General features: G+C 41.6%; 2 protein-coding genes across 2 annotated transcripts in view; both read left to right on the forward strand.

Annotated features, from left to right (window-relative positions):
* The first annotated feature begins 828 nt into the window (after positions 1-828).
* LOC310928986 (dual specificity protein kinase CLK1-like) lies at positions 829-7,734 on the forward strand. Its single transcript, XM_083891667.1, has 13 exons — positions 829-965; positions 2,503-2,663; positions 3,936-4,227; positions 4,802-4,904; positions 5,206-5,272; positions 5,358-5,474; positions 5,571-5,737; positions 5,831-5,925; positions 6,027-6,156; positions 6,238-6,320; positions 6,407-6,486; positions 6,620-6,710; positions 7,053-7,734. The coding sequence occupies exons 2-13, from the start codon at positions 2,503-2,505 to the stop codon at positions 7,215-7,217; spliced, it is 1,551 nt and encodes a 516-aa protein (XP_083747793.1). The 5' UTR covers positions 829-965; the 3' UTR covers positions 7,218-7,734.
* Positions 7,735-8,855: 1,121 nt separating this feature from the next.
* Positions 8,856-20,940, forward strand: part of LOC310928550 (uncharacterized protein) — a 131,569-nt gene continuing 119,484 nt past the window's right edge. Inside the window, exons 1-2 of the mRNA XM_083891130.1 lie at positions 8,856-9,371; positions 9,947-10,016. Coding sequence (XP_083747256.1) covers positions 9,093-9,371; positions 9,947-10,016 — 349 coding nt within the window. The 5' untranslated portion in view covers positions 8,856-9,092. The remainder of the gene's footprint in view (positions 9,372-9,946; positions 10,017-20,940) is intronic.

Genomic DNA, 20,940 nt, shown 5'->3' on the forward strand with positions numbered 1-20,940 from the left:
GGTGTAAAGGTCCAGTGAATGGCACCCAGTAGGGTTTATTGATAGAAATTAAATTCACCAGTTAAGTTATGTTTCCATCACGGTATAGTTTGGTTTGGAATGTAAATCCCTGGGTCAGGCTAGTGTTTGACTGAGGTGGGGTGTGCACTGTGCTTGAAAGCCACGTTAGAGATATATGATGTGCGAAATCGCACCTTGTGACGACATTGAACGTGACACAGACAGACAACAATGGAGGACATCCAGCAGCTCTTTTTTCTGCTTGGTTTGTGATTGTTTGTCTCCACAACATTTCAAGCTTTTGTTTTAGAATAGACTGCAGGTGTTGAAGAAACATCGCTCACAGGAGAGTGATGTTTTCTGTCGCCATATCATACTGTGCCATTACTGTGGTATCCCAAGCGAGGGGTGCTTTCATTTATTTATTTCAAATGATAATAATAATAAACTTGTCATGTATGTAAAACAAAAATCCTAATCTTGGTGGTTTTTTGGCTGTTCTAGCACAGTTCTTGAACCCAAAAAAAGGACTCTGTCAAGCGAAACTATCAGATCCGACTGAGGCTGTGTTTGGTTGAAATCAGTAGCATTTTGCAGCCGTCTCACTTTACTAGCGCATTGTTATGTATGAGATCACAAAAATCACTGCTGTGTGTAGCACAGGAAGGCCACTGGGCAACAAAATCAAATGTATAAAATGTCCTGTCATTTCCTATTTGTTTTTGTGTCCTGGCGTGATGGCGACGTCGCTGAAGTACCTGAAAGACTCAACTCAGGGCAACAATTTGAAGGGTCGGGAGTGGGTGTCACCTTAATGTGTGACGTCATGGAACGTGTGTGTTGAGGAACCTTCTATTTTGTTCTGAGGAAGCTTCGCCATCTTTGGAGTCGAAGTGTTGTCGTTTCTTTGTTCACATTTTTTGCGGATACTTGGACATTATTTAACCCTGGGCGCACTGGAGGGGGTACGTCTGTATTTTGTTGTCATCGCCAGCTACAATTTTGTCGTGTTTCTCGGAGTTTGATGTCTTCCGCACTGTTGGCTAACATTAGCCATTTAGCTTATCCGATATTCGACGTCTCGACAACAGGGGCATTGCGTGCGAGTGCAGAAATAAAGATTTGCAAATCCGATTATAGCTTTATATTTTGCTGCAACAGACACCGAACTTGTTATGGGTACATATATTAGTATGTTATTAACAACGACGTTACGGCATGTTGGGTTTATGGATGTATTATCAATATTGATGGTTCGTAGTCAATGTGCTCGGGCCTTTAATCGAGGAGTTTAAACTCCTTCTATGTTCACTTATAATCGGTAAAATCAGATTAAATTTCATTTTAAAATAGTCTGTCTTACTTTGAAAACAAGTTGAATTACTGTAAAAACAATAATAATTTGGTTTTGATTTGTGAATGATTACAGATCATTTGCGGCCTTATCGACGAGGAAACGTTGGGCCTACGTTAATGTCGGCTCGACCGAAAGAAAAAAAAACATGTCGTTTGTAAGCACGACTGAAGCGTCTCATGCTTTTCAAACTATTAAACGGTGTTAATTGTGTCGGTTAATATTGTAGCAAAACGAGTGATTTTGTTTTTATGTGAGGTTGTTAGATCTGGTACAGAACAATCGAATTACCTGTGATCGATCATCAATTAGCCACGTGTGATTTTAATTTCGATATGGATTTTTTTTAATCCCACAATTGATTCGTATTCTTGTGGTTATTTCACCTTTGGTTGTTAAAAATGTCGGTCATTATTACTTGTAGTATAACCCGTCACGGCGCTGTCAGGAACTGTAAATACAGGCTGTTATAGAACTGATGTTAGGTAATGTTATCATTACATCATCGATTCGTCATAATAGCTATAAGAAAGGTAACCTCTGGAGAACGTTTGACAGCGTCTCATTCTTGGTGCACAACAATGTCATCAGTTATACGAGTCAAACTGGTTCCGCACTTCAACCTGTGTTTTCAAACCCACCAATCTACAACAAGGTAGCACTCTTGTTAAAACCTGTCTGCATCGCCAGTGTTGACACTACAGAACTTCAGATTTCGGGTCGATTCCCCAAAAAGAACTGCGGTATTTAATGATTTGTGTCATTCGTCATAATTACGTAATGGCAGCCTCGAATTAGCAATAACGATCCTTGCATTCCACTGAAGAATCTAGCCAGGAGAATATACATTAAATAAGATAGAAAAAACCTAGACTAGACTAAATCATCAGAACCAAAATACATTCGAGGTTTAGAACTTGAGACTGCGACTGTGTGAAAACCATTATTGCTATCAAAACATCGAGTTCACCAAAATAGGCCCAAGTCTTTTGAACTGTTGAAGGTTTCAACCATGTCACTATGCTGAAGTACAGTGATCCGGTGTGGCTTTGATTTATTTAGTAGATGCAACAAAGGACAATGAAACATGGCTGTTATAATGTTGCATGTTTGTGTGATTTAAACCTAAATTTGGACATTTCTTCCAGATGCGCCACGCTAAGCGAATGCGTTCTCCTGGCACCTGGCTTGACGAGTACAGCTGGGAAGAGAGAATGGAGTGTCGTAAGCGAAGGAAACATGATTCGCACAGCAGCGAAAGAGAAAACAAGTCCAGAAGAACTCAACGCCACCTCAAGATACATGAGGGGTAGGAATCTTGCTCGTTTTTGTGTGGTGTAGGGTCGTTCTTCACGAAACCCTAACCGTTAGACATTTGTTGTAGATTGGTACTAAGAGCTGAATGAGCAATTTTGTGTCTTTATATAGAACTTGCCATTAGCTGTGTTGAATTGGTCTCTATTGCACTGTAGAAAAGCTAACTAAGAAAAGTAAGCTTTTATGCTAGATCTACATACTAGCTAAACTGGGCTGTGTTTGTAGTTGAGCTACACAAGGCTTTAGATTGGTAAACATCTTGTGTACTCCATATTCACAACTGTGTTGGCACTGTAGACGTACACACACACGCATACAGTTTGCAAATTCATACATTTGCAGGATTCATAGAAATACACCATATTGTTTGTGTAATCAATCCTTTTGTCATTGTTTACCTGGTGAAGGTATGTGCTTGGCTTATTTTTTGCAGTCATAAGTATTTGTGGGAATGCACAGTGACCAGTGGGGTTACACTGTAGATGTTTTCAGATCTACTCTAATTTTAATTCCTGTTGTGAGGCAGACCGACCTCTTTTTGGCAGACAGCTGACACCACCGGGTGCTCGGGCTGTTGGAGTTTTTTGATCTTTTATAGTTGCTTAGGTGCTAACATGACCTGCTGAGGTAGGTATGTTAGAACTGATGTAAAACATTTTTAGTGCAAATAGGGTGTTGTTGTTGTTGTTGTTTTAAAGCAAGGTGTATACAGTATAAGAAAATATTTCAAAGCAATAGGTTTTTGTTTTTTTTGAGCTCTATGATGGTTCTTTGCATATGAAATGCAGGGATTTCATATTGGCAGAAATGGTTTTGCATAACTTTTGGCACATGAAGATTTGGAGGTGTCGAGTCCCATATCATATTATGCCCCATGTGCTGAAAATCTGCCAGTGTGGCTCATGGGGAGAGGAGAAAGAGGAGGAGGAAAGTGAATGTTTAAAGTGCCCTCATGTGTGGCACACTACTTGTTAATATTTTCACACTCCTTAGGTTTTTGTTAGGATAGTGATACATCTTTCAATCAAATTCACCATCTCAGTGAACAGGATGATTGATGTGCAATAGCTATATAAATGATTTTTTTTCTTATTACAAATGTTACGTAAGAGGCTGATAGAGTGTCGGGTAATGCGCAGAATATTCCCATCGTCATTCAGTCTTCACTTAAGCGCTTGAACACAGTGGAGGAACTCGGCTACTCTGATTTGACTTGTGCTTTTTAGTTCTTGCTTTTAATTTGTGTGTGTTTGTTCTCCTGCAGACACTACCTTGAGTCCCGCAGTTTGAACCAGAGGCTGGACTCTGGGGAAGGACACACTTGCAACCACAGTTTAAACATGGCCGGTGAGGACATCACCCGGGGAGGCATCTGCAAGGACAGGGACCTTGATTGGCACCATTACAGCAAGTCATCGTGCCGTAGTGGGCGCAGTGGTCGGAGTGGGCGCAGCAGACGAAGCAGACACAGCAGCCGCCAACACAGCAGGCCGGGCAGCCGCAGGCACAGAGATAGAAGACGCAGGCGTAGTCCCTCTCGCCACAGGTCCTCCTCGGTATGGGCACATTCTTCTCCCTTCTAACCCCTTCCCCTGTCAATACCAACATGGGTCATTATCACTGGTGTTTAGCCAATGCTCAACACCTATCTTTTTATGTATGCGTGTTCTACACCTCACTATTAAGCATGATTTCCAGTAATTGACAAGTTGGGGACTAAAGGGCTCAGGAAGTAAGGGTTTGTGAGTGTTAAATAGCTTTTCCAGAGAAAGAGGGACCCAGTGTCATAGTATAAAGAACTAAATATACAAAGACTGTTATTTCTTAAGTTCAGTTTTTTTTTACTGTACTACTCTGAGAAAGTCTCTCATCTGAAAATCTTGTTGCCATGTTTTTCTTCTGTAACACACACTATGTGGTGGCTGGCGCCCAATTTCTCTGACGGGGCTGAATTTGAATTTGCTGCTCCGTCCATTCGCCTGGCGGGGTTACTGAACGGGCCGAATCTATCCATCCCTACATCTCCCCCCCTTGGCCTGGTTGAATGAATGGCGATGTCGCATTGTGGTGGCCTGGTGCTGGCTGATGGGTTATTGGTGTGATGGCGGATTGTGGCGGTTTCCGGTGCAGAGGAGGAGCCATCGCCGCAGGAGCAGGAAAAGATCCAGGAGTGTTGAGGATGATGGCGAGGGTCACCTCATCTATCACAATGGAGACATGCTGAGAGCGAGATGTATAGAATATATACCTTTTTTTCCTTCTGTTCTCACATTGTGTCTCTCACTCGTTGTCTGGTTTTTATTTCCAAACATTAATTTAGAGGATGAAGTATTTGGGCCAGTAGCTTAAACATTTTTTGGTTAGCTATTGCTTGTCATTGTAACATATTTAGCATTGAGTTGTATGCCAGTGTGGAAGCCTGTTTATAGTAACGTACCTAACAGCAATGTAGCATCAGGCAGTGAGCCAGCCTAAGGAAAGTGTTGCACGACGTCCGTGCTACGTCTCTAACTTCAACTCTCTATTTTCTGTAGATGAGATTGTGTGCACTTTAGGAGAGGGAGCCTTTGGGAAGGTCGTGGAATGCATTGATCATTCTAAGTAAGTGTGAATCAGAAAATATTCTTCATTTCTTTCTCCTACTGAATCATTTGATAATGAATATATTTATACTGTGCTTTTCCAGTCATGGAGCTCGAATGGCTCTGAAGATCATTAAAAACATTGACCGCTACCGAGAGGCAGCGAAGTCAGAGGTAGAGGTGCTTGACCACTTGAAGTCCCTTGACTCTGACAACAGATAGTAAGTTGATAACGTCAAACCATTATAGTTGTAAAATAATTATAATCAGGATTTGCTGGAAAAGAAATAACCTTTTGTCTCTTTCCTTCCCTTCAGTTCATGTGTACACATGCTGGACTGGTTTGAATATCACGGCCATGTTTGCATCGCCTTTGAGCTGCTTGGCCTCAGCACCTATGATTTTCTCAAGGAGAACAACTTCATGCCTTTCCCCATTGAACACATCCGACTCATGTCCTACCAGATCATCCGAGCTGTCCGATGTGAGTAGTGGACACGTTTTTGCAGAGAAAAAAAATATATATTTTGTTTTCAAAACCTACATAATGTTTAATGCATGTTTTCTTATCTTTTAGTTTTGCACAAGAACAAGCTGACTCACACAGATCTGAAGCCCGAGAATATTCTCTTCATCGATTCAGACTATGATATGGAGTACAACCCTGAAAAGGTTAGTTTCCTAAATATGAAACCAAAAATGAATCCCACAAAGCCCAAACTACTTTATTTTTGTGAGCAGCTGTTAAGGTACACACTTGTTTTTGTCCTCAGAAACGAGATGAACGAACTCTGAAAAACGCAGATGTGAAAATTGTGGACTTTGGTAACGCCACATATGATCACGAGCACCACACATCTGTGGTGTCGACACGTCACTACCGTGCTCCTGAAGTCATTTTAGGTAAGTGGCTGTGAAACAACTCTAATCTAAAGCAAATCCTTTATCGGTGATGAGTCATTTAGTCAAAATTGTCTCCTTCAGATCTGGGATGGAGCCATGCCTGTGACGTCTGGAGCGTAGGCTGTATACTCATCGAGTATTATCTTGGATCGACTCTATTCCAGGTGAGTGTCGGTAGAGAGTTGTGATATTTTTAATACTTGTGACTTTTCCCATAGAATTTTATTAAGCTGACATGTTTCCTGAACAGACCCATGACAGCAAAGAGCATCTTGCTATGATGGAGAGAGTCCTGGGTCCCATTCCCACACACCTTCTGCAGAAAACCAGGTAAAAACAGATGTATTTATTTGTGAACAGTCATCAAAGGGCAAACAACATTCACTATCTTTTATGTAATTGAATGGTTTTGATTTGTTGTCATAGAGTGTTATTTGCTAAATAATTGCTGTTTGTTGCATAGGAAAAAACGTTATGTTCACCGGTGCAAACTGGACTGGGATGTGTACAGTTCATCTGGAAGATATGTCAGAAAACGCTTAAAACCCCTGAAGGTAAGAAGAGGAAAATACCTGGAGACTGCTTTATACTTACTGTCTTTATTGCAACTTTACAACTGATGAAGTGGACATTTAGTGTTCTGTAGCCATTGAGGCACTTACGTTAAATAAGTTACTGCTATTCACATAATTTGGCACTAAGAGCACAATCCACAGCTGCTGAGCCCAACACAATCATCTTATCCAAGCTCATCTGTTTGCAGCTGAGCTCTAAACATTGCGCATCATTTGAATGTGGAAAAACAGAAAAACAGAGTACATGGCATGTTTTGCCTTTAGCACAAACTATTTAATAAGTAAATTGATTAACGGTTGTAACGCTTTCTTTCCCACTAGCATTACATGATGTCCAAGGGTGAAGACCATGAGCAGCTGTTTGACCTCCTAGAGAAGATGTTGGACTATGACCCAGCTAAGCGCCTCAGCCTGGAGCAGGCCCTCCGACACCCTTTCTTCTCCTCTTACTACAGCAGCAGCAAAAGCAGCAGTAAAAAAGACTGAACTCCTGAACCTGTAAACTTGTAGTCTTTGACCTGCAGCCTCGGCCTCGGCCTGGCTGTCAGCGTGACATTCATCATGGTGCTTGGTGCGACGCGGGACTTCCTGACTCTCTGGGAGAGGTGTACGTTAGCTGACTGTATCAGTCCTCACTGCCCTGCATTACTGTCCTGGCCCTACACCTGTGCGTTTCTTAAATTCTCTTCTTTCTTTTCACCTGTGACATGTTGATGCTAAGTTTATTTATTTACTGTTGTAATTTAAAACCTAGCCCTGATCACGTATGCTTGTAGCCATTATTTTAAAGTCCCTGCTTTTTCTGGTTTCCTCCGTGTCCTGTTAATGATTATGATGCATCTCCTCTGCTTCTATCTCGCCATGAATGATTAATGCAGCGTTGTCAATGTAAAAAAAACTGCAGACCGGAAACCCTTGTAAATAGACTTAGTTCACATAGTTGTTTTTTTTCACTGGTTATACTTTTGCATTTGTCTTGTACAGTTTCTCAATAAAATGTAAACCCAACAACACAAGTGGAGTCTTCAGTGTTTTATCTATTTAACATATCACCAGAGAAACTACAAGTAATTTGAATGTGCCAAACCATCTTTCTGGTAAGCAATTGTGCTTTTATTTATTTTAACTGGACCCATAATCGTGGTTAACAATATGGAAACGGCTGGTTTTACGCTGCGAAATGTGGTGTAGTAGCTGCATGCGACCACAGGGTGGCAGTAAATAGCCTTATTGAGAGAAGTGTGGGGATTTGTCCTGCAGCGTGCACAAACTCTGTGGAGTTCTAATGTTTGTTTTGCGTGAGAACACATCCCCTCCTGCTGTAATTATAAATGCATATTTAAAGCAAACTGCACTGTAACGACAAAACCACAGAGTTCAACGAATGATGTTTTATACTTCAAACAAATAATAATGAGTATTATTATTATTATTATGTTTCAAGCTCAAAGCGGGAACACCGAGTCTCTGCTCTGATCGCATCTGATCTGACCACACTGTGATCGGAGGAGAAACCGACGCCTCTGCGATGTTGCGCAATGAATCTGTGTTGAAAACAACGCTCTGGTTTAACAACAGGTTTCTATGGCCGCTACTGATTGAAATTCATTATAATGCAAAGACACTCATCTGTCGTCAAACACTGCATTACTTTTCAATGTATGAATTGCAAGTGATAACTGGGTATTTGGAGCGCGTCGTGGACCTCGCGTAAAAGTGGTGCAGATCTTTGAATGAATGACACGCGTAGAATCCATTTTTGATTGTTGGAGATTTATTGTAGAGTTATTCATTGTTTTTTGGAGATTTTTGGATGAATGAGGCGGCATCTTTAAAATCATGTTCAACACTTTGAAAAAACAAACACTGACACACACACACACACACACACGCGCGCGCGCGCACACACACACACACACACACACACACACACACACACACACACACACCAGTCTCCTCACAGCTGTCAATCTGCAGCCTCCCACGTGGTTCCACAGGGCGGGCGCATCTCAACCAGTTGAACATGCAAACTTTTAGGGAGGCACACTTCACAATTGGACCCATCGGTAGTTGCATTTGTACATACACGTAGGCTGCTCTCTCCCCCCCAACAGGAAACAACGACCTGCGTGTTCTTCTGTGGATCCAGATCCAGGTCTTATCTGTGCGTGGCGTAAACCCGGTGCGCACACACACACAGAGACAAACACAAACAGACACACACACTGCCCCCTGCTCCTACTCTACAGCTCGGTCTTGTGCACGCGTTTAACTAAGTTTGTCCACAGAGGCTAATTGAAGACTGACAGCGAGGAGAAAAAAAAGTTGTTTTTTGAGATTTTTTGAAGCGCAGTTTTCAGCATGGATACATCCAGCGACTCACTCGGGGAAAGTAAGCCGGTGTGTCGGTGTGCCACCAAGTCTGCGGCGCAGCGGTGGTTGCCAGGTTTCCCCATCGCTCTGTGTTTGCTGATGTCCCTCAGCTCCATCACCGTGTGTCTCCTGATGAGCGTCAAGACCTTCCAGCTGGAGAATCGCCTGCAGATGGAGATGGTCTACCCGCCGCACAGGGCTTTCCTTAACGAGGATGGCTCCTTAATCCCGGAGCTGAGCACATCCATAGGGAAACTCGTGGAAGAGGTACACTTTGTCTATTGTGGATTTAATATTTAATGATAATAAAAAGCAGTTGTTCTTTTGTAAATACATGTGTTTGACATGGACATCTGACAGGCGCTGCTGCTGCGCGTAAAACGTGCGTAACGACAGAGAATACACAGACTTGGCACTGGTTGAGAACTGTACTTTAATGATTCCTCCTTTAAGTCTGTCCCCTTTTAATGCATGACCCCAGGGATCAGCCGTGCATGCAGCTGGCCAATTAGTTTACAACTAAAGCTCTTTATTGGGTGACATTACCACAGATTACAGATACTAACCTGTAATTTAAACACGTGGGAAAGAAATTGAGGGAAGCCCTCATCCCCCCCAATGTAATGAGAGAAATATTATGATCTCGTAATTGTTACCAGGATATTATTATAATCTCATGGTTCTTTGTGTAATGGTTATACATTTATTCGACCAGTTCTGTAACTTTCGATTAAACCAGATTTAAAAACTAACCCAGTGTTGTGCACTGACAATATTCACAGGCAGCAGGGATTGTGGGTTTTTTTTTGTCTTACAATGGAATTTGCTCTGTGTTTCTGCAGAAAGTGGTGGTGCTGATGCCAAAAATGCGGACGGCAAGGGATGTTGGCCCAGAGTGCTCCTGTCCTCCAGGTACCTGGCTGTTTTTTTTGTTTATTTATCACGACACAGTCATGTTGCACAAACTCAACAACAATGTAGCCTTAAAAAATGGCACCTTTATTCAGGACAAAAGTTCCAGCGTGAGCTTGACGGACAGCCCGTGTAACCTGAACATCTCTCATGTAACACTTGCAGTTTGTGATGTTTTTGGCAGCTCCCCTGGACTTCTAGAGTGTACAGTATGTAATGTAATGTGTGTGTGTGTGTGTGTCTTTTTTCGTGTGGGAGATTAGGACATCTAAGCCTGCGAAGGGTCCGTACAGCGGGGCTCAACACTGACAGATCAGTGGGGTTGGGTCTGGCCTGTGTCAGTGGGTGATGCTCACTTTAATGAGTGGCACAGCAGTGGGCCAACTTTGGCTTGCGGTGTTGATGTCGGGGCTTGTGATAGTTCCTGGAGTGAAGGACAGTGTGTGATCCATATCACGTTACATTGATTTTAAACTAGAGCATGAAAGAAAATGTGTATTTCTTAGACTTTATGTAAAGTTACAGGCAGGGAAGTGTTTTGAACTATTTTAACTTTACCCGATTTACAGCAGGCGGTTGTTTACACGTACAAGGTGCACCTGCTTTTTAACACAAACCTCTAATCAGCCAATGACACGGCAGCAAGACGTGGTCAAGATGATCCAGTGAAGTTTCAGCTGAGCTTTCTCGTGGTAATGGTGGCGATAGGTGATTTAAGAGGCTTTGAAAGTGGCGTTGTTGTTGGTGCCAGACAGGCTGGTCAGAGGTCTGAGTACTCCAGAAACTGCTGATCTTGATGATGATCTTGCACATCATCATCTGTAGGTTTTTACAAAGAAAGGTGTGAAAAAAGAGAAAATATCCAATGAGCAGCAGTGATCTGGATGAAGATGCCCTTGTTGATTACAGTGGTCTTTAACTGGTTCCAAATGATTTCGAGGCAACTCAAGACTGTCTCTGATCGAAATGCCCTGAACCCTGAACTACAGCAGCAGAAGACCACACCAGTTAGCACTTGAGCTATCCTTTATACCTTAATAAAGTGGCCGGTGGTTGAATGAATGCTGAACTCTCTCAGCTTGCAGCAAAAGAATATGAGTTTGTGTTGTATGGAAATCATTTTACAGAGTTTCTATCAAGGCAGATGTTTTATGAAGGTGCTTATTTGCAGGTTTGAGTGATTTTTAATCCTCTTGGCTCCACTTTTCGCTCTCTTTTGCTTCCTCTCGGGGAGAGAGTAACCCTCCAACAATAAGAACAGGTGAAAATGTTCACGAGTGGAATTTCTGGCCGGCTTTCAGCACATTCTGTGTTCCCGTCTGAAGTCTGTTGTACTAAGCGGTTTGCTTCCCTCTGTCTGACAGGTTTGTGATGTTGGTGCACGAAGAAGGTTGTGGGTCTTTGCAATTGTTCCACTTTTGTTTTTTTTTGTTGTTTTTACAGTCCACCAAGTATGAGTCAGTGGAGATGTAATCAGCGTGTAACGCGTAACAGGTTAGGATTTGCCTTCACTTGTGCATTTTAACACTATTACTTCAGTAGGTCATATTATTCTTCTATCAGATGCTGCGTCCCATTTCCCTGTCAATTTCACTGAATTACTGTGTAATCAAGGCTGTTGTGAAACTGAAATTCAATTCCTCCACGACTATTCTGAAATCAATTTAAGGTCTTTTCTTTCCACTCGCAGAGACAAAAGGCTATTTTGTGTGTTGTGGCTTTGATGTAACCAAAAGCCTGTGGACATGTAGTTTTCTCTCTTTTTTTTTTTCTGTCTCAACAATTAGATTGCTCAATACAGACTGTAGTTATTTCTGAAGAGTTTCCCAGACGATAAACTTTTCCTTAGTACTTTGTGTTTAAGCGCTTCACATGGCTCTGCATGTGTGTGTGTGTGGAACTACTGTATGTGTGACTGATGTCAAATGTGTATTTATCTGTGTGTGTGTGTGTGTGTGTGTGTGTGTGTGTGTGTGTGTGTGTGTGTGTGTGTGTGTGTGTGTGTGTGTGTGTGTGTGTGTGTGTGTGTGTGTGTGTGTGTGTGTGTGTGTGTGTGTGTGTGTGTGTGTGTGTGTGTGTGTGTGTGTGTGTGTGTGTGTGTGGAAGAGGTGCGCGTGTCTGAGTTTCAGTCGGCGAGCCTTTGAGAGGCCGACAGAGCTGCCTCTCTCAACACGACACTGTAAGCAGAGACTCGTCTCTCCCTTTAGCAGCAGGTCTCACCACCTGAAACTTGAATCTCTCAGCACCAGGATCACAGGCCAAAGCATTTCTGCCTGTGTGTGTGTGTGTCTGAGGGTGTCTGCCACACAGCGTGAGCACGCTTTCTGCCATTTAAACCAATGTCCTCCACTCATCTTTCAGCATGCACAAGGACAGGGGCCCCAACAGGGGGCAGCACCTGTGCAGCAGCACTAGAAATGGTGATGAATGTTATTAATGTTTTTTTCTCTTTTATGATCATCAAATGTTTTGGGCGGAACAATTAATCAACCTTTTATCGAAATCACAATACAGCTAACTGCAATCTTCAAGCCAAAATGTGTGTCTAAATATCATTTTAGATTAATTATTGTCTTAATTTATACACATCTTATTCTACAGACTGAAGAGAACATCTTTGTCTCTCACAGAGCTGCACAAATATCACACTTTAATCATTTTAAATATGTTTTTGGAATGGAAATGAGAATAATGAAGTAATCAATCATGTTTCCTGTCAAAATAATCACAATTAGATATTCATTCAAAATCGTTCAGTCCTACTTTGGAAACTGTGGACACTGTGAAAACTCTAAAATAAAAACAAAGGTATGAGTGTACATGTCTGCCTCTTAAAGGTACATGTGCAAACTTGTTTTATCATAACACAATGGGAGAAAATTAAGGTTCATTCATAATAATTGTAGATATTCATTTTGCGACGAAAACCTGGCACTTTGTCTGCCATTGTGATGCTCTTATTCTATGACATCATAACAACACTTCAGTGCACAAACTCTGTTTTTGCATATTCAAAGATTCAAAGAGATTTCATTGTCTTTCCAGACTGAAGCCAAATTGGTGACCGAGGTCCCTGTAGCAGCCAATAAATGAGCATAATACTAAATAAAATGGTGCAAACAATCCAGCCATCCATTTTCTACCGCTTTATCCTCCACATGAAGGTTGTGGGGGGGGGGGGGGGGGGGGGGGGGGACAGTTCACACTGGACAGTTCACCAGTCCATCACAGGTCCACACATAGACACAAACAACCATTCACCCTCACACTCACACATATGATAAATTTAGACTGACCAATTTACCTAATCCCCAAATCTGCATGTTTTTGGAATGTGGGAGGAAACCAGAGAACCTGGAGGAGAACCCCCACGCACACACAGGGGGAGAACATGCAAACTCCATGCAGAAAGGTCCTTGTTCCAATGGGTCTTCTTGCTGCAAAGGCAAGAGTGCAAACCACTGTGCATACAATAATAACTAATACAAATCTGGTAATGGGGTAAAAATCGAACAAGACAATAAAGATAAAGATAAAAATGTAACGGACAACATGAATAATGATGTGCAAATATGACCAATAGTGCATATGATTGATACATTCAACATTTATCAGAATCAGAATCAGAATCAGAATACTTTATTAATCCCCGTGGGGAAATTGTTTTTGTTCCAGATGCTCTGTGCAAAGTAAGAAGAAGAAATACAGCATGCGGAAACAAGAGCTAGATATACAGATGTAAATAAAATAAATAAAATATGTAAATAAAATAAAATAAAATAAAATAAAATAAGATAAAATAAAATAAAATAAGACAGTGAAAATAGACAGTAAGCTAAATGAAATAAAATAAACAATACAATAAACAATGTAGACAATCTGGAAATATATACAATATACAGAGAATGTATGTATAAACAAATGAAAGAAGTTAGATGAGAATGGGTAATTATAGTTTGTCTGTTGTTTGTTATATCAACATTTAGCCCTTTTAAACATCATATTCATCACATTTTAACTTCCTCACCCTGAAAACTGTCTGTTTTCACTGAGAAGAATCAAAGCTGGTGAATCAGGGCATTTATCCGTTTGTCTCCTCAGTGGACGCAGCAGTCTGACACTTTTACGCTCACAGATACGACTCAGCCACCAGTCGTTAAAGCTCGAGGGCAAACTGTGTCACAGAGTCCTGCTTCTACGTGCGCTTACAAGCTTCAGGTGTTTGCAATTATCACCTGCGTGTTCCTTCAGCAGACACACACCGTGTGCTCGCAGACAAACATGCGCACACATCCATTACTTACACATGAACATAACACCTTTATGGTGCCTTGGTTAACCAGAACCATGTGGGGGCTGTGTTTGTCCTGTGTTGGGGAAGTGTATTGTCATCTCTGCAGTTTGCATTTAAAAGCTCTTTAACAGGTCTGATGCTGAGCGGGGGGGCGGCGGGGTGTGGGGGGGCAGCGGGGCGTGGGGGGGGGCACACAGTCTGCCCACAGTCTGCCCACACTTGGACACGAGCCCAAAAATAAATGCCAGCCACAGACGATCAGAGCAGTTCCTGAACACCGTGCAGGGCGCTAAAACTAGGCCGTTAACACTCATCTGTTGACTCTCTTTGTTTTGTTTCTTTATGACTGGAGACCGATGTTCTGTAGAGTTAGAGCTGTTGGTCGCACACAACAACCAATCAGACGCTGGTTTGGTCTTTAGGAGACTGTGACAGGTCCTTTTTTTTGGACATTTTTATACTGATTATCTGAGCACATGTTGATATATTTGATTTATATTTGTAGGAAATCATGTTTAAAGATGAGGACTGATGACAACTGCTGCTGCTAGGCAACAACACCGAGGACATAGCAGGCATATGATGTAATGTAGCTTTGGGCTGTAATGATTATTGACCTCCACCAGGAGGTATATGTTTTCGCCAAAGTTTGTTTGTTTGTTTGTTTGTCTGCTAGCAACATTACTTGCGAAAAGTGACAGACGGATTTGGATGAAATTTTCAGGAAATGTCCGCAATGGGACCAGGAGTCCGTAGATCCCTAAACACTATCACTATTGCTATTTTGTGCGGGCTGAGCTGCCTTGGTGGAGGTCTGCGCTCTCCGAGTGCTTTACTGGTTTGATTGTCAAATCATCGGTTTGTGGACTAAACAAGACTTTGGTTAGCATCATTATGTCGAGGTTTGGGAAACATTTTTCAAACAAAATGTTTCAGTTTTCTGACATTTTATGGACCAAACAAGTTCTGATTAATCGAGAGAATAAACAACAGATTCATCAATTATGAGATAATCCTGGCGTTGCAGCCCTAATGCAGATGATGAGACAATTTGGAAAGGCATCATTTTCCTCAGAAAACTGTAAAATTCTGAAAGAACTTTACATTTAACAAACAAAGTACTTCCTTGTGGAGCTGAGCAATACAAAGCATTTTCAGATCAGTCGATATCAGTAATTATCATGAGAAAATGTCAGTTAACTGAAGATTTAGTTTAGTGTGCTCAGGCTTGAAATTTGAAGAAACAAACAGTTTTAACCTTTTTATGGACAGAAATCAACAAACGCTTGTGAAACAGTGAAGCGTTTCACAAATCTAACCCAATAGCAAATACGTTTCATGTCTGCGCACAGTGTGTTTGCACATAAACTTATCGATATATATTGAGGCTTTGTCATAAAATTATATTACGATAAATTGTTATTGAATAATCGCAGCCTGACTTGAATAGTTTCTACTGAATCAGCCATACATGATGTCAATTGGATTTTTTCTCCCTCATCTGATAAAATTAAACAGGTTTCTAATTGACAGAATTGCTGAACATAAATATGATTAAATGTGTCATTAACCTTATTTAATACTTATGATCTGTCTCTACAATCTGCATCTTGTGTCTGCACTTATTTATTTTATATAAATATAATGCATAAACTAAAGCTTTAGTGCATGAAATGAACACGTAATTCAATATTTCAACATTGTTAAATGCGTTTTTGAATGTAAACGATAAGGATTTAGTGACTTGGGAGCATTTATCAAGTTTCCGAGAACATTATTATGTGTAATAATTCAGCCGATGCTGTTAATCAAGTCAAATTGACAAAAAGACTGATTTATTGTTCTGTCTTTTATCGCAGTGTGAACGCCACAAGAGGGAGTGTTGTGGTGAAGGCAGAGTTCAGTCCCTCCGTCAGTGCAGAGCATCCACATCTTTGGGTTTAGTGAATATGAGGGCGAGAGGTCAGACCCCTGGCTCTGCAGTCGTATCACTTTCTATCAGATAAGACCTCATTAACGCACTGAATGGAAGCACATGCCTCGTATGTGTGTGTTTGTGTGCGTTTCTGTAATTGACTGCCAGCTCATACAGGAGATGGAAACCCACAGCGGAGCCAACGACCCTCAGGGCTGCGTTTTATTCATAAAGGCATCGTACGTCAGGCAGGAAGTTTGCAGCTACCTATGCGACCTGACGCCGCGAAGAGAGCGAATGTAGTCCATAAGATCCATTAATGACCATTTAACAACGATAAACGCAGGAAGTTTGTTTTCATAAGGAGTCCCAATGCATTTGTTCCACTGTAATGCGATGGGGCTGTAGGCACTTTCTGGTATAGTTTTATTATGCCAGAGAACAGCACATAACTAGCTCATGTGCACATGCATGGGTTTCATATTCCTTACACTATGTGCTGCTATTTGTACATGTGAGTGTGTGTGTGTGTGTGTGTGTGTGTGTGTGTGTGTGTGTGTGTGTGTGTGTGTGTGTGTGTGTGTGTGTGTGTGTGTGTGTGTGTGTGTGTGTGTGTGTGTGTGTGTGTGTGTGTGTGTGTGTGTGTGTGTGTGTGTGTGTGTGTGTGTGTGTGTGTGTGTGTGTGTGTGTGTGTGTGTGTGTGTGTGTGTGTGTGTGTCCATGGCCTCAGAAGTCAGTTATGAACTGGGATCCCGTGGCAGAAAATCCAGGTGGCTGAATATATTAGTGCTGCGGGGAGAGGCGACTTCAAAACCAAGGGAAAATAGCTAAACTTTTAATTACAGAATACTTTCTTTCCTCCTGCTTCACTTAGTCACGGTGTCCTCGGCGCACACGGACGCTAACACATGGGCTGTTTCCCAGAGATGGACTGCCTGGAGTTCTCTGCTCCACACACAGTGGCACAGGATAAGAAGTCCTCCCTCTCTTCCAGCTCATCCATCTTTTTTTTTTTATCTGCAGCGCTGACTTTTCATGACTAATTATGTGTGTATATAAATCTACTTAAACTTGAACGGCTTTTATGATGTCCTTGAGGAAGAGTTAATGATTATTTTCATCAGTGGTGATCTGATTCATGGTGTGTATTGTCAGAAAGGAAGCCTCCCTCCCTCCCCTCTCCTTCTTTCCTCCCACCTTTTCCTTACCACTGTATCACAAACACCAGCAGCTCTGATGCACATCTGTGTGAGCCGCATGTGTCCTCAGGTTACTTTTGTCCTTCAGATGAATTATCTGCTATTTCCTTTGGTGACTGTGAGAGCGGGGAATAAAAGTAAGTGACTCCTCTTGATCCCTTGTTCTTATTTGGAAGATGGTCTTTTTGGAGGCCTGAGTGTGCAGAGTTTATTTGTAGAAGGAGAAGGGAATGCTGCCTCTCGGCAAGTTGGAGATATTTAGTTTGGAGATGGTCGTGTCTGTCGAAGCCTGAGTTGTTTGGTTGTAGATTTTCGGGTTCAGGAGGTGCTTTTTTTCCACGGATTGGATCAAAGTGTGCCGATTTAATTTAAAAAGGTGCAGCTCCACTGATTTAGCACAATATCTATTTCCAGATGCTGTGGAGCTCAATTGCACATGTGAAAAAAGTTGTATAAAGAGGGAGTGGCTGATTTTCATTGTTGAATAATCTGTTAATCATTCAATGTCAGAAAATGGTGAAAACAGTGTTGATCAATGTCTCATACTTATGACATCCTGAGATAATCATCTTTTAGAAAATATACTGTATATTGTAAATAAAAGTACATTATTTGGTTTATTTTATGATCAATGAATCACTGCAGCCGTACATGATAAGGTGGTGCATGTAATGTCACCATAAGTTAACACAGAAATCTACAAAAACACAACCGGACATTTGAGTTGAATTGTGGGTAATGTAGGATTCCAAGGAAGAAAATGTATGGCATTTAAGAAAAAAAAAAAAAAAAAAAAGACAGAACAGACAGTGGGACTGATATTAATAGCGTTCCGTGTCTGAACACTTTCAGACTGAATAGGTCACATGTCGGCATGGCAACATCGCCTTTGTTTGTTGGGTTTGCCAGTTAGTTTCCAGGTGTTTTAACTTACTCATGTGTAAATGTCCACCTTGTAACACTTAATGTTACAATGAGGCTAGGTTTAGCTGCACACACGCACACACACACACACGCACACACGCACACACACACACACACACACACACACACACACACACACACACACACACACACACACACACACACACACATTTGTGCTTCATTCATAGTGAGGACATAATGTATTCCCCAAGCCCTTTACCCTAACCGTAACCAGCACAAATAAAACGTGCCCCACCCTAACCTGAACCTAATTCGAACCCTTACCCTAAAACCAGGTCTTAACCCTGAAAAAGCCCTTTAAAGATGTGAGGACCAGCCAAAATGTGCACTTTCCCAAAATGTCCCCACTCTTATACAATGTTTGGTTCTTACAAAGCACACACACACACACACACACTGGGGACATTTCATTGACTTACACTCATTTCCTGGAGACTTACTCTAACCATAACCATAATTACTACTGGCCTAATCCTAACCTCAAACTAACCTTAAAACATCTATTCACCTTAAAATATAGTCATTTATGTTATGGGGACTTGCTTTTTGTCCCCACGAGGAATACAAGTCCCCATAATGTGACTGTGTAAACAGTTTTAGGTCCCCACAACATTAGTAATACATGGGCACAGACACACACACGCACCTGTAAACCACATCCAGACCCTCCCCTTTTTGTCTCTCATCAACCTTCTGATTAAAGTTAGCTTTACAAAAACCACAGTGTTAAACAGCAGGGCCGACAGTTTTCCTTTTTAAAAAAAATAAAAATAAAATAAACAGCTGAACACAGACTGGCCAATCAGGTGCCAGTGAGGAGGAGGATGATGAGGAGGAAACAAACCTGCCAGTGAAGTGTGGTCAAATATAGGGGTTTAACTCTGAGGAGAAGACACACACACACACACACACACACACACACACACACACACACACACACACACACACACACACACACACACACACACACACACTGCAGGAACTAATTATTGACATAGTATCATATTAGTTGTGAGAGTTGCCTAATCACGGAGAGCAGGGAAAAGCTGTGCAGCAGGTGACAGAGGAAAATAATAGATTAGAAGTTATTTAAAGGGTTTAGCGTGCATGTGTTCACACTTAACCATCGTCAGTGCTTGGCGAGCAGCGGAGATATTTCCAAAGCCAGCCTGTTTTTGAGCAACAGCTCTCTAAAGGTCTGTTTATATTTACATCAGCGAAGTTCTCTCATGACCTGTGTATAGTGATTCCAGGTTACACAAACAAGAATCATTCTCATGCACGCCCACAATAAAACAACAACACAACAAACATGAGCGAGGTGATGTTTCTGATTACCGTAGTTAGACCGAAGTGTAATGGAGTGTTGCTCTTCTTAATTTGGACAAATTTGTTATTGCGTCGTATTTTAAACAAGGTTAGAATACGTTCGGTTTGATTAGCGTTGATGTGTTTTGACGGAGAACACCGGTCACTCTGAAATGTGAAAAACACATTGTATTAAAGTGGAACTGGCTTCGCGGGAACATCTGATATGTGGCGTTCCATACGGCGATGATCTGTCTGGTGCGCGCCATTACAACACGCCAATTGTTTTCAGCAGAGCAGCGTGCTTCAAACGCATCGTGTAGCGCGTTAAACCGCAGGGACGTAATTTACGTCTTCTGCTCTTGAAGTGATTTAAGAGCATTGCCACAGAGTCATTCATGGTGTTTGTGTAGCCACATATTCTGTTTGTAGGAAAATAAAATTACAAGATAAAAGATTTTTTTTTTTTTTTTCATTCTAATAATAATAATTCTTTCTGTATGTAGTTTGCATGTTGTCCCCGTGTGTCCCTGGCTTTTCTCTGGCTTCTCCAGTTTCCTCCCACACTCCAAAAATATGCAGAAGTTAACTGGACACTAAATTGACCGGATGTGTGAATGTGATAGTGGACGGTTGTTTGTCTCCATATATGTCCCTGTCATGGACCTCACATTTCACCCTGTGTCAGCTGGGATTGGCACCTCCTGTGTGACCCTCATGTGGATGAAGATGGATGAATGAATGTATAACACATGCTTGCATTCAAAGACAGTAAATGTTAAATTGCAAATTGTACCTAATTAGCAACTAAAGTAGTGAAGTTTAAATGTAATGAAAATGTGAGACGCTGCCATCGTTTAAGCAAAAATGAGATGCTTGTTGGCTCCAGGTTTTAAGGAATACATCTGTCACCACACATTTTAGATTTACTAGTGTTTTTTTTTTTCTCAGTTCCTTCTTTGGTAAAAAAAAAAAAATCTTGTTTTTGGCAACTCTGAAAGGCTTTCACGTAAAGCAGAGCCACAATAGCTCTCTCTAGTATCTCAAACAATCAGTCAGTGACAGGGATGCATCAGCAGCAGCAGCAGAGTATACTGCGCAGTCGTGAGCGGAGGCACGGTGCCAAATGTGGAAACTATTACGATGTTGTCTTTAATTATCACAAGTGGCAGGTGACAAGGTGAATAGCCTTTTAAGAGAGGGGGGAGTAGAACAACTCTTTACCACCATGTGATCTCAGCAGTGTCCGTGCACCACCGAGAG

Source organism: Microchirus variegatus (assembly GCF_963457635.1).
Source record: "Microchirus variegatus genome assembly, chromosome: 6".
Taxonomy (NCBI): Eukaryota; Metazoa; Chordata; class Actinopteri; order Pleuronectiformes; family Soleidae; genus Microchirus; species Microchirus variegatus.

Excerpts from the sequence above, each read along its gene's own strand:
- LOC310928986 (XM_083891667.1), top strand. The coding sequence starts at position 2,503 with ATGCGCCACGCTAAGCGAATGCGTTCTCCTGGCACCTGGCTTGACGAG. Across the intron at positions 4,228-4,801 it reads CTCGCCACAGGTCCTCCTCG|AGGAGGAGCCATCGCCGCAG; the intron begins GTATGGGCACAT and ends TTTCCGGTGCAG. Across the intron at positions 5,273-5,357 it reads GAATGCATTGATCATTCTAA|TCATGGAGCTCGAATGGCTC; the intron begins GTAAGTGTGAAT and ends GTGCTTTTCCAG.